General features: G+C 42.4%; 1 protein-coding gene across 1 annotated transcript in view; it reads right to left on the bottom strand.

The window, feature by feature from the left end:
- Positions 1–7096, bottom strand: part of Tnks (tankyrase) — a 139766-nt gene extending 132670 nt beyond the window's left edge. Inside the window, exon 1 of the mRNA XM_032918953.1 lies at positions 6419–7096. Coding sequence (XP_032774844.1) covers positions 6419–7061 — 643 coding nt within the window. The 5' untranslated portion in view covers positions 7062–7096. The remainder of the gene's footprint in view (positions 1–6418) is intronic.
- Between the last annotated feature and the right edge of the window lie 6335 nt (positions 7097–13431).

Genomic DNA, 13431 nt, shown 5'->3' with positions numbered 1-13431 from the left:
GATAACAATTATACATTTTTTTCAAGGTTTATTTATTTAATGTATGTGAGTACATTGTACACTGTTGCTGTCTTCAGACACATCAGAAGAGGGCATCAGATCCCATTACAGATGGTTGTGAGCCACCATGTGGTTGCTGGGAATTGAACTCGGGACCTCTGGGAGAGCAGTCCGTGCTCTTAACCTCTGAGCCATCTCTCCAGCCCACAATTATACATTTCATAGCTGCATTATGGATACTACCTTGTGGAGAACACCGGGTAAGCCTAGTTTTTAATACCTTGCTCTACAAATTAGTTGAGAATTTTTTTCCAAATGAGGTTTTTCCTTCACAAAAGAACAACTTAGCATCTGTAATCCAGACATTATTTCACAAAACAGCTATGGTATACTTATTAATTGTACTCCACTGTCATCTCTTTTTAAAGATGGTCCGTTCAAGGCAGTATAAGGTAAGCACATGAAAAAGGAGAAAGGCACATGTATGAACAGGATGGCTGGGACCTACAAATGGCTCCCCTAGCTATATCAGAATGAAGGCATCAATCCTGTTGGATCTACTTGGACTTACCTGAATTTTTCAAAGGCACTGCATATTGGGAAGTTTCATTAATTTTTAAAACTATAACTAGTGATATGAAGACTATAGCTTTTAGGAATTGTGGGTCAGTCAGTCAACTCTTTCTAAAGGCTGCCTGACCCTGCAGTTAACAAGTCATCTATGTCAACTATCAAATGTGTATTCTTTAAGAAGAAAAAAGTTCCAAGTCCAAACAAATAAAAACCTGCCACTAGCCATTTAGTTACAACCAAAAGGAACCTTCATACTTTATTTCTCCATTTCCTACAGTGTAAAAGAAAAAGACTCAGTTGTTTGAACTGAACTGGGAACTGCCATTCCACAAGAACTGAAAAGAACACAGTTAAAGGGTCGTGGTGCTTTAATTCTATAGACAGCCTGAGCAAACAGCAAAGCAAATTTCCACAAAGCAGGCAACAACAATCACAGAACCTGATAGAGTCCATGAAGCACAGGACCCCAAGGCCCACAACTAAGACGTTCTCCTCTATTACTTGAAGTCAAAATGACTTTCAAAAAAATTAGGCTCAAAATCCATCATCCCAAGTGCCAAGGCTTTAATAAAATCCCAAGAAACTCATTCTAGTCCATACACACACACACACACACACACACACACACACACACACACACACACACACATATATATATTAAGGAGTACAATGTTTTTCAAACAGTAAACTAACAGTCCACCTCTGGGTATTTGCTTCTTGCATTATGGCTCGTTTGATAGAAAGCAAAGCGTTTTTCTTTTACCTCATCCTCACCACACTACTGCCTATTCATGGTGACTAATCCTGCTCAATTGTGATCAAGAAACTACATGAATGACACAAGTAGCTCAGCTTGTTTTTCTATCATAAAAGACAATTATAAAAACCCAAAATTTAAGTGATAAATTTATCTGGCAAGTCTAACATCAAGGAGCCCCAACCAGCAAGCACCCTCTCTCTCCCTGTGCAAAGCCAGCTGGTTACATGGCATAGCAGCACACACATGCTCTAGGTGAAGAACTAGCCCAACCCATCCTTTTATTAGGAATCATTCCTAAAGCAGCTACTGTCCTCCACTGTACTGACAACACTACTCACATGTTAGACCTTCCCAGCTTCCCTCCACCTAGCATGCACATGAACACATGCACACAAAGAAAGACACACACGGACTCAACATTTGCTCATGCCACGCCTTCCTAAAACTCTATTCACTGAAACCTTCCAGTGTGGCAGGATTAGGAGGTGAGGCCTTTGGGAAGTGAGTGGGCAATGGAAGTGAAACACAGAGCCTTTATAAAGAAAGGCATGAATGCTCGTTTCCACGTGCTCTCTTTCTTTGTGCCCCTCTCTGCTCACCACATGAGAATATACTCAAAAGTTGCCTGTCAGCAACTCCAAGGACAGTTCTGACCAGAAGCCACCTTTCTGGGACCCTGAGCAACAGGACCCATGTTAAAGCACTGGTTAAAGAGACATTTACTCTCCAACTTCTTAGAAAAGTCAAACCTAAAATTGAATATTCTGTTGTACCTGCTCTTAGCAAACAAAGCAGGTTGCTGGGAAAAGCAGCTTCTAGGGTGGCACTAGTGATCTAGTCACAAGCTGAATACAGTTTTGGGTCAAAGAGAGATCAAGTCACATGACAGAGACAGGATAATAGTAGCACTAAAAAAAACTATCGTGAAGTGATGTCACTGCCACTGTGATGTCACAATACATCACTTCTGTGTTCTGTGATGACTCTGGTATAAACAAACCCAATGTGGTACCCTTGTGCTTCCCTGTCATACGAAACCATAGCTCATACAATCACATATGGCACACAGACCTGGTGAGGCTAAGTTATTAGCTGGATGTGTTAATCAACTACATTATGCTTTTCATCATCATTTTACACTGAAAATCTATATACAAGGAAAGCAACCTCAAGCAGGTCCTACTTCTATCATAGGAGATGGTCCAATGCTGTAGTAGGAAGCGAAGGACAGTGATGACGATTATTCTAACCTGGTGTTGACTTCTGCTACTTAATATAGCTGTCTTACTTTTTAACAATAATGTACTGAAAATAAAATTATTTAAAATAAAGATCATTGTAAGATTAGGATTCAAAAGATAATATTTTGTTCAACTGTATACAGAATGTTTATGTTTTAAGTATTACAAAGGAATCAAAAGTTTAAACATTTTTAAAGATTTAAAAGTGGGAAAGTCTTGGCCAGGCATGATAGTCCAGGCCCACTGCTACTCAGGGGACTGAAGCAGAGGATTGCCAACTCAGGCTATCTGGGATACCCTGAGATCCTGACTTCCCAAACAAAAGGGAATCAAGTTAAGCTTAATACATCACTCAAGTAAAACATGTTTTATCAATTAGGATGGCTGTAAGTGTACAATGCTTTTAAAAAACTCTACAGTAGTTCAGGAATGCTTAGGCCTTCCTGTTACTCTCCAACACACCCAGACTAGCTTCAATTCTGCAAACTCCACTCATGCTAAGGGTGTTTAAGGGTACACTGTGTCTATACTCTATGCTTCCATACAAGTCCCCATCACTGTGTTACGACTATCAGGACTCAGTGTGCATTGGACACTCATGAAGTCTGAAAGCAACAGCACAAAGCACACACGTACATCAGGCTGTGCCATCCAGGTGTCTGTAGGCACAGTGTGATGGCCATCCAGGTGTCTGTAGGCACAGTGTGATGGCCATCCAGTTGTCTGTAGGCACAATGTGATGGCCATCCAGATGTCTGTAGGCACACTGTGATGGCCATCCAGATGTCTGTAGGCACACTGTGATGGCCATCCAGGTGTCTGTAGGCACACTGTGATGGTCATCCAGGTGTCTGTAGGCACAGTGTGATGGTCACACACAACAAAATCTATCACATGGATGATTGATTTCTCCAAACACATCCCTACCGCTAACAAGGAACTCTAAGTATATATAGCTTGTGTAATCACTGCCTCCTGAATATGGGTTGAGTTCATTTTCTTTCAAAGTATCAAACTCAGCAATTGTAGGATGAGAGTATTCCATAGTCTAAGTTCTATTTTACTCACCTATCCTGCTGCTCACTGGCTTTCATAGTTGTCAGCTGCTCTATAAAACTCATTACCTCAGCCCTACAACTTTCCAGGAACTCTTGGCCTACCAATCTGGACATTAACCTAACCCAACATCCCATAATTCTAGCATGTTTTTGTCCAATAAGAACACTACACCCATAAAACAAAATAACTTAAAATGTTTCCATCTAAGACAATTGCCTATTTCTTACCCTTAAAAAAGCTCTTCCAGGACAAACAATGACTATAGTTTCAGTCAAATAATAGTCAACTAACAAGAACTCTTAGCTACTCAGTCCACAGCTAACGGAACTAGACTTAGTGTTATACAAACAAATATGAAAGTGTAGGTTAACTAGTTTTTACGGTGGAGAATTTGTTAGGTCCTCCTAACTGCAAAGTAACTCCGTAAGGCTGTTTCTTGTCTGCAGTCTGATGGATGAGAGTACACATAAACCCCAGGAATGAATCCTAAGCAATCTGTGGTGAAGGGAAGCCATGACGGGAAACAAGCCTTCTTCTGTGTGGACCAACACTAAATGAGTGAAGTGATGCAGAAACAGACGTAAGTAGTTGGTAGCTGGACATCTGTGAGACAACATATTGCTTGATTTGGAAAGTAAACGGTCTCAGATGATTTATTAAATCAGACTCAGACCTTTCATTTAGCCTAAAGAAAAAGAAATTGTGTAGTGGCGCATGGCTGAAATCCCAGAGCTTGGGAGGCTGAGGCAGAACCTTGAGCCTGGCCAGACTTCCCTCAAGAGACAGAGAAAATGAGAACTAGGAAAGAAAGAAAAGCCAGACAAGAAAAAGAAATCCTATTTCATATAAAACAAGCAAGAGTCTTGACTTTTCATCTACGTAGCTGAAAGCCTACTTATAAGTGAGTTCATCACACTCACTAGTTCGGCCTAATATGGAGCACAGACCCAGTAATCTGACCATTCCCAATGGGTATCACACCACTGATCACTGTCCATTGATGGATCACAGATGCAATTTGCTACAAGTGAAGTGGAAAAGTATACAAACACACAAGCAAGGAAGGGTGCAGTTTCCATTTCCTCAAAGTTCTGATTGCACTGCAACATTACAAACTCTAAGCAATGGCTGAAATTAAAAAAAAAAACAAAAACAAATAAAAATCACTAGCTTTCCTTCTCCATGAGCCCCAGACTACTACCTTCTTCCCCAAACACCAAGTAACTTAGGAGCTGTGCCCTGCATACAAACCCACCTATAGATTATGGCTTAGGCTCTAAATCAAACTGCTGACTCAACGTCAATGTCTCACTACTTTACTTGAGAACTAGACTCACGTGTGCCTCGCTTTATCATCTGTAAAACGAGAATTGCAGTACCTGCTGAGTTATAGAAAAATATATATAAAGGTCTCTATATAAAGTTCTAAGCTTACTTTACAGAACTGAAGGAGTAACACCACTGAAATGCACAGCAAGAGGAGCTGGAGGTGTATGTAGCCCAGGGGTAAAGTGCTTCCCCAGCAAAAGCAAAGTTCTGGTGCTCAGACAGCATCTCAAGACAGAAAGGGCGCTGCAGAGATGCTCTGAAGTTAATTAAACAGGGCTTACTCTTCCAGAGTAGCTGAGCACCCAAGCTGGGTGACCCACAACTACCTGTAACTCCAGCTCCAGGGAATTGCCCTCTTGTCCCTACACAGACACACAAACACACACACACACACATACACAAACACACACACACTCAAGAAAACTAACATTTAAAAGAGGAATTTTTGATACTTTTTAAAAAAGTGTGTCTTTTAATTTTGTATCTTTCTGTCCTATTTGAATTTATAATATATGTAAAGTACAAACTTCAAAGGTACTTGTTTTAAAGTACATAACCTAATTAACCTTATTTAAAAAAAAAAAATCAACCAGAAGTATCAAGGCAGTGAGAGTATGGCCCTCCTGTTTTTGTTCTACATTTCTGTATTTTATAAAAAATATTCTGTGTTTCTAAAAGAAAACAACTACTTACTCAGAAGGGGCAGGGGCAAGAAAAGTAAAGTTCAGCATTTAGAAATCTGTGCCTATGTGTTGAGTTTACCCGTCAGAAGACTTCTTCCTAAATCCTCACTCAAACAACCTATCATCTTTGTCTCTAAGAAAATGAGCTAGCTGAGACAAGGTAAATACACACTGGACCTCAAAGCTGATCTCTCTGTCCCTTATCATAGGCACACACTACCCTTATCACTATTGTCTCCGACTGGCCGGAGGTAGTCTCTCCAGATTGTCCACTTCTTTAGAAAAGGTGGAATTCCACAAACCCCATTGTCTTTCGTTGTGTTACTTAAGAATACGAGAGATTCTTAGACACTTGTTGAGTTACCCTACACTTCTTTCGCCCCGGACTGTCCCTACTCAAAGGACAAAACCGTGTCGTAAAAAACAAAACGAACTAGCACACGAACAACAAAGCTATTCCTAAAGGTACTCAAATCCAACTTGTCTCAGACACAACTCCGAACTGAAAAGGTTTTAAGTATGCCCACATCCACAGTTGAGCGCTACACGGAGTTTGCATAAGTTGAAGTACCACTGTTGCAAACGCCAAGGAGTGAATTCACACCTCGCCCCCCTCCAACCCCCCACCAAACACACGGACACTAAACTTCAGTTCTCAGGGTGAGGTGTAAAAGAACCACCAAGTCCCTACTTGTCCCACTACAACCTGTAACTTTTTTCCTAGTCCGACCACCCTCCCTCCGCTCCAAAACCCGTAAAACACAGTCTCAGACCTGCTGCGAAGTGCAGGGGAGAAGACTTTCGGCCGGCCATGTCCTTTGCATTCACGTTCGCTGCGTCCACCAACCTCTTCACCCGGGACACGTCCCCATTTCGACAAGCCTCCAGCAGCTCCCGCAGGGCCCCACTCACGGCTGGGACCCCCGGGCCAAGGCCCGCCGCCCCGGGTCCCAAAGTTGCTGTGGAGCCAACTCCGGCTGCTTCGGGACTCTCCGCTATGCTCGAGCCAGGGGAGGACGGAGAGGAAGACGAAGAAGAAGTAGGCGAAGAAGTGGACGACGCGGAGTTGTTACCGCCGCCGCCGGCTGGGCTGGGAGCGACCCCGACGGCGGCGGAAGCTGCCGGGGCCGCGGCCGTAGCAGCCACCGTGCAGACCGCGCCGTCCACTGGGTCCGGAGATCGCGGCCTGTCGGGCGGGTCCCGGCTGCCATCCCCCTCCGGCAGCGCCAGGCCGTGCCGCGGGGAGGCGAAGGGCGCCAGGCCGCCGGCCGTGGGAGAGGCCGGGGTAGGTCCCGGGGCCAAGCCCGGGCTGAGCGGCGGGGGAGGTGGCGGTGGCGGAGCCGAAGCCCCTGGGGCGGGCTGGAGCTGTTGCTGATGATGGTGGTGATGATGCTGAGAGCGACGCGACGCCGCCATCTTCCCACTCCCCCGTACTGTCACTGCGGCAACGGCGCCACCGCCCGCCCTCACTTCCGGATTCTGGACCAATCAGAAGTCAACATACCCGGAAATGATTCTTGACGAAGTGGGTGGAGTCGGAGAGAAGAAGGGAAGTATTGGAAGCTTAGAGAACAACCAGCCTGGGGGCGTGGCTTAGTAGTTGAGAGACGGGCTTTGTGACGCCCTGGCGGGCTGGCTAGGCAGATTTGAAAGTTTTGGCGAGCCACTACCTGTCCGAGAAACTTCTGTCTTCCTTCCAAAGCGGGATTGCTTTGGACTGCTTCAGTCTTTTCTCAGGTGTCCGTCAGTCTGCGGTGTCTTACTTCAGAAGAAGCTATTAGAATGTAACTTGGTGCAAACATTTAGCAAATGTCCTCGCCCGAAAATGGAATTAATAGTACCCACCTCACAAAATTGTCTGCAGAGATGAAGTGAGCTAATGCATACAAAACGCTCTGAAGAATACATAACTAAAATTAGCACATTGGGAATATTTTTAAATGAAGTGCTGAATCTGTACACCTTACTATCTCCTTTGGTCTCATTCAGAGACAGGACTGGAGGGAAGGATAAGGGCACCTTATTCTCTAAGAGGGTATTTAACTCTTGCCACAAATGCCAAGGAGCGGAGACAGGATGCCTTTTTGCGCTGCTCTATCCAGTGCGCCTGTAATCTTACAGGACGGGATTAACAGTTCAGAGACCTGCTTTACCTGTTATCTCCCAGCCAGCAAAGTGGAACAAAGAAGTCAGTCATCCCAGACTTTGGTCCTGTCTCTCAGGTCAGGTGGTCTTAATACTGGAGAAAGGAATACACACACACACACACACACACACACACACAAACACACACACACACACACACACACACACACACACACACACACACACCACACTATCAAATAGCTCCGTGTTGGGGTCTAAGAGTCGGATTATTGAATGCACACCCTAATACTGGTCAGACCAGGGACAGAGCTCAGAATCATCTGAACTACAACATCTTTTTATGTTAGCTTATAAAAGAAAAAACCACAATGAGCTCATACACAGGTGCAGGAAGTTCTGCCCGGTGATCAGCTCTGACTTAAGCCATTTTTTTGACATAACAGTTTATATTGACCTTTAATTTGATGAGCCCTACGTAAAACTTTGAGGAATGTCTTAAGATTAACAAACCTCAGGACATAACAGAACATAACAGGGTCTGAAAAAAAAATAGCTCTGAGTGAAGCTATTTTTCTGTGTCAAAGGCTGGTAGGCATGTTACAGCAACAATATGAAATAGCTGGCAGGCATGGAACAAAATGGCTACAGCTATGCTGGGGAGAAGGGGCGGGTATTGTCGGACCACAGAGGCTTGCTTTGCTTGTTCAGAGTTAAATCTGACTTAGGGTGCCTTGAGAGGTATGCAAGTCTCAGTGGCATTGGGAGTATGCAAACCTAACTAGACAGAGACTAAGAAGGGACAGGGGCAAGCAATGGGGGAGGGGAAAAGGCACCAGACAAGAATCTCCAAGACCAGGCAGACCACCTGACTTGAGAGACAGGACCAAAGTCTGGGATGACTGACTTCTTTGTTCCACTTTGCTGGCTGGGAGATAACAGGTAAAGCAGGTCTCTGAACCATTAATCCTGTCCTCTCAGATTACAGGCGCTCTGGATAGAGCAGCGCAAAAAGTCATCCTGTCTGAGCTCCTTGGCATTTGTGGCAGTTGGCGGCCCAAACTCTCACAGTCTATTGAAAATTTTCCCTGTAAGTTTTCTCACTCCAGTCGGGGTTCTCTAGAGTCACGGAACTTGTGGAATGTCTCTCTATAAGAAAATGTATTGTGATGACTTACAGTCTGCAGTCCAACTAACCCAACAATGGGCAGCTGTAGATGGGAAGTCCAAGAATGTAGTGGTTGCTCAGTCCCAGGAGACTAGTTGTTTCAGCTGGTCTTCTGTATAAGCTAGAATCCTGAAGAAGTAGGTTCCAACTGATATGCTGACAAGTAAGTGCAAGCAGGCAAAGAAGAGCTATGTTTTCTTTCTTCCGTCTTTTATGTAGGCCTTCAGCAGAAGGTGTAGCCCAGATTAAAGGTGTGTACCACCACAGCTGGATTTGGAACTCACAGTCCCAAACTGGCTTTGTATTCAGGTCTGCTCGCCTCGGTCTCCTGGGCAACCCTTGTCTGGGCATAAGCTTTTCATGGCCACTGACCCTCAAAATCTGGATCAAAAGTGTGTATCATCCCATGTCAGAAGCCTGTGTCTTCCACCCTCAAGATCTGGACCACAGGTGTGCCCTCCATTACTGGATTGTAGTTCATTCCAGAGGTAGTCAAGATGACAACCAGGATAGCCATCACTCACGCACGACACACTGTGACTTTGCTAGATCCCAATTTTAAATGGTGCTTCAGATTGTTGCGATTGAAATTTAACCTTTGCCAGTTCCTGGCTGTGTACATTTGAGCAGGCTATTAAAGCCAACATTCTGCCGGTTTCCTTCCTGCAAGACAACACATTTGATTAAGTGTTAATTAAAATTAAGAATTTTTTTCTTATTCTACCTTTGTGCTTTTATTTTTCATTTTAATTTTAACTAATTGTGAATTTTTTTTTTTTTTTGGAAGCTGGGGACCGAACCTTTTTCTTTTTTTTTTAAAGTTCAGTTCCCCCCCTCCATTTCTCTCCACTTCCCTCTCCCCTCCCAAACCAAGATTGAAAACATGATTTCTATCTTCAATAACCATCAAAATGACATTTCCTAGAGCTGTTTTTCTCTATGCTTCCTATTATTATAGTTTTGTGTGACGTAAGGAGATGTACCCAAGAATGGGATAATCTCAGTGAGGACTCCACTTCATACCAATTGTTCATTACTCAAGTAGGCATTGTGGAAACAAATATTAACCTCATTATTCCAATAGAGCAGACACAGAAAGAGTCTTTCTTAAGAAAAAACAATGTGCATCAGGCAGAATACTAAGCCAATGGTTGCTTTAAATGTTCACTATTAAATATAATTAACATGACATGGATATTCCCATTTCAATGAACCAGTGAATTTTGGCATATCAGTTAAATACCATAAGACCAGGAACATGAGTGGCATTTGGTTTTCATTGAATCTAGGACTACAGGTTATAAGTCTAACATTATCCCGTATCTTATACATTTGTGCCCTTTTCCACAGTGACATTTGACAAAGGGTAAGGCAATTTAGAGAACACAGTGAAACTAAATCAGGCCACAATATATGTTCTCCCAGTTTTGACTCTTCTTGGGTGAACAAATGGTATTATATATGACCATTTATAAATTTATAAATCCCTGTACACTTCAAGGATTACATTCAAGTACTTTAAACAAAATTTTCAATGGGCAAAACTTAAATTTACCATGAACCCAAAAAAATGTACTTTTGTGGACTATGAAGGTGGTTATTACTGGTCTGCCTTAAATTCTGTATCTTATCCAGAATCCAAAGACTGTAGGCTACCTACCACAGAAATCCATTGTGAGTTTATTACTATCAACCTCAAGGTATATCAAGGTCCGGGTTACTGAAGGTTTTGTATTTTCCAATCAATGACTACACCGGTTTCTCATGAGGAAAACAGAACACAAAAGCTGTACCCAAGGCGTTTCTGAACAGTGAGATCCATAATCCAACTTGTAAAAAAATATGTCCAGTTTCCACAGTGCTTATCCGATGAATGGAGCAAGAACTGGTAATTCAGCCACCTCTTTGGATGTTCTAGAATTCTGCAACAGAAATCTATTATGAGTTGATTATTATCACCCTCAAGGTAGATGAGGCCCCAGTTACTGAAGGCTCTATATTTATTTTCCAATCGGTGACCACACAAGTTTCTTATAAAGAAAACATAGCAAAAGATAGAACTCCGTTTGTTGTGAGAATCATCAACACCAGTAAAATAAGTTCTCCCTTCTTCATCAAGATCTGGAAAATTTCTTAGGGTAACGACCATGCAGAATTGCTGAATCAGCACTGTTGTCTTAAATCTTCTCAATGTGGAGCATTCGGGAGTGGAGGTGAATCACCACAAAATGTCAGATAGCTACATCTGTCCCTTGAGTGTTCTCTGAAAAAGAAGCATGAAGAATGTCTTATCTGATCCTCTGACAGCCGTTTACCCATATATTGCAGAAAGAAGGAATGATCGAACTCTTTTAAAATGCATCTATTTCGTCTGCTTGTCAGAACAAAATAAATAAGAAAATCTCTGCTGGGTAGAATAAAAAGACTGAATTGCCTGAAACTGATCGCAATACATTCTGAAAAAACATCAGTCAATTGGAAAGAGCTTTTTTCGTCCTCAGTGGAGAGTACTAATGGTGCTTAACATTAAGTATTTATAAAGTTAATGGGCTCAGAAGGACTAATGTTGAGCTCTAGACTCGAAAGGACAATCATCACTACCTTATCTGTGGTTACACACAGTTCCATGAGGTATGATACAGCATGCAGAACCTCGGTAGATATGTTTCAGTCTAAGAATCTGACTTTACTGGAATTTTGGCACAAGGATTAGAAGGCCTAACTACTTTGTAAGTACTTCTTGAATGTTAATGCTGTTCCTTTTTGGTGGCACACATAAAATGTTAACAGGAAGGACGGCCACTATTAACAACTTTCTCCTCTCAACTTGTTTTATAACAAAGAAGACATTGGGAACAAATAGCTACCATTTTAGCATGTAACAGAATTCTTAGATATCGTCTGTTTCCTTGTTTGAGTAATTCAGGATTCTTATAAGTCCCTCTGATCTCCAAAAACCGAGAATCCCAGTAAAGAAGCATCTTATCATTTTCAAAAATATTTAAACAAAAAAAATCATGTTCAACTGACTTAGAAGTACAAGCATACAGCTCTCTCCTGGGCCATACTATTGTCACAAGAGAAAAAAAAACAAACAAACAAACTGCTAACTGGAAAAAAACCCAACTTCGATTCTGGAATGTGTTCAAATATTTGGGTTTTCTCCCCCGTAATTATATAAACTCTCTCTTTGAAGGTTACACCATTTGGCATGGGTTCCATATTTCAGTCTCAGTCAGACTTGGTTGACTGTTCTGGCCGTGCGTTTCCAGTTGATGGGATGCAGATGGAGGTTTCGGGTCTATCAAGTTCAGTTGTCCTCTGGAGCTCTGTAGACTGCTTCCTTGCCGAATCCAATACAAGGCAGAGCTAAGCTTACTCGGGGCAGTGCCATTTTTTTCACTTTAGTCTTAGATTACTAGACCAGAAATGCCCATGCTATCTACCATTGGCTCAGACTTCTCTACTGCATTCTCTTAGCTAAAGTTCCAACCAGAAATCTATGAGTCATAGTAACAAAGGGGTCAACGGTTACCATGGCAGCCATCATACTAAATGAATTGTATCAGATGAGGGTTTGTTTAAAAACAGAAATTTATTTTGAGACAGGAAAATGACAATAAGTCAAAGCTGCTTTAGCAAACTCCCAGGTGCTTTAGAAGATGATCTCTTACATACCAGGGTCAGTTGGATGATGTAGAGGTTAAGACTATGGAGTCCATATGCCATACGCTTGGGTACAAATCAGTACTTTGTCACTATTTGGGATTAATGCATTTGCTACCCCATATTTTTGGAGGGGGTATATACGTATGTATGTACACACATGAATACAGACCAGAGGACAACATCAGATGTCATTCCCCAGGGCCATATATCTAGCCTTTGATTCAAATACAAGATCTGCCTAGAACTTGCCAAATAGATCAAGTTGACCAAGCAATAGGTCCCAGGGATCTGCCCATTCTTTCTCCCTGACACTGCGATTGCAAATGCATGCCACCACATCTGCCTCCCCTACTCCTTTTAAGCATGAGTTCTGAGAACCAAGCTTGCAAGGGAAGCATTCTGCTAAATTAACTGTACTCACAGCCTCTGCCACCCTACGTATTAACAGAGATGACTGAAAACCTGGTTGTTCTACTTAAGAAAGGCTAAGTTTTTACACTAAATGTATTTCTTTCCTTATAAACATTTTTCTCAGAAGTAATTAGAATACGCATATATACTCCGTTAAAGACTACCTCACAGGACTGGAGAGATGGCTCAATGGTTAAGAGCACTGGCTGCTCTTCCAGAGGTCATTAGTTCAATTCCCAGCAACCACATGGTGGTTCACAACCATCTGTAATTGGAATCTGATGCCCTCTTCTAGGTGTATGTAAAGACAGATCACTCATATACATAAAAATAAATAAATATTTAAAAAAAAAGACTACCTCACATCCAGTATACATATGCATTTGTTCTGCCCAGAAATCTTAAGCATATTCAGAAAAATTCCTAAACATTCTG

This window comes from Rattus rattus, chromosome 13 (genome assembly GCF_011064425.1).
Source record: "Rattus rattus isolate New Zealand chromosome 13, Rrattus_CSIRO_v1, whole genome shotgun sequence".
Taxonomy (NCBI): Eukaryota; Metazoa; Chordata; class Mammalia; order Rodentia; family Muridae; genus Rattus; species Rattus rattus.
This window is presented reverse-complemented; position numbering and strand designations above follow the sequence as displayed.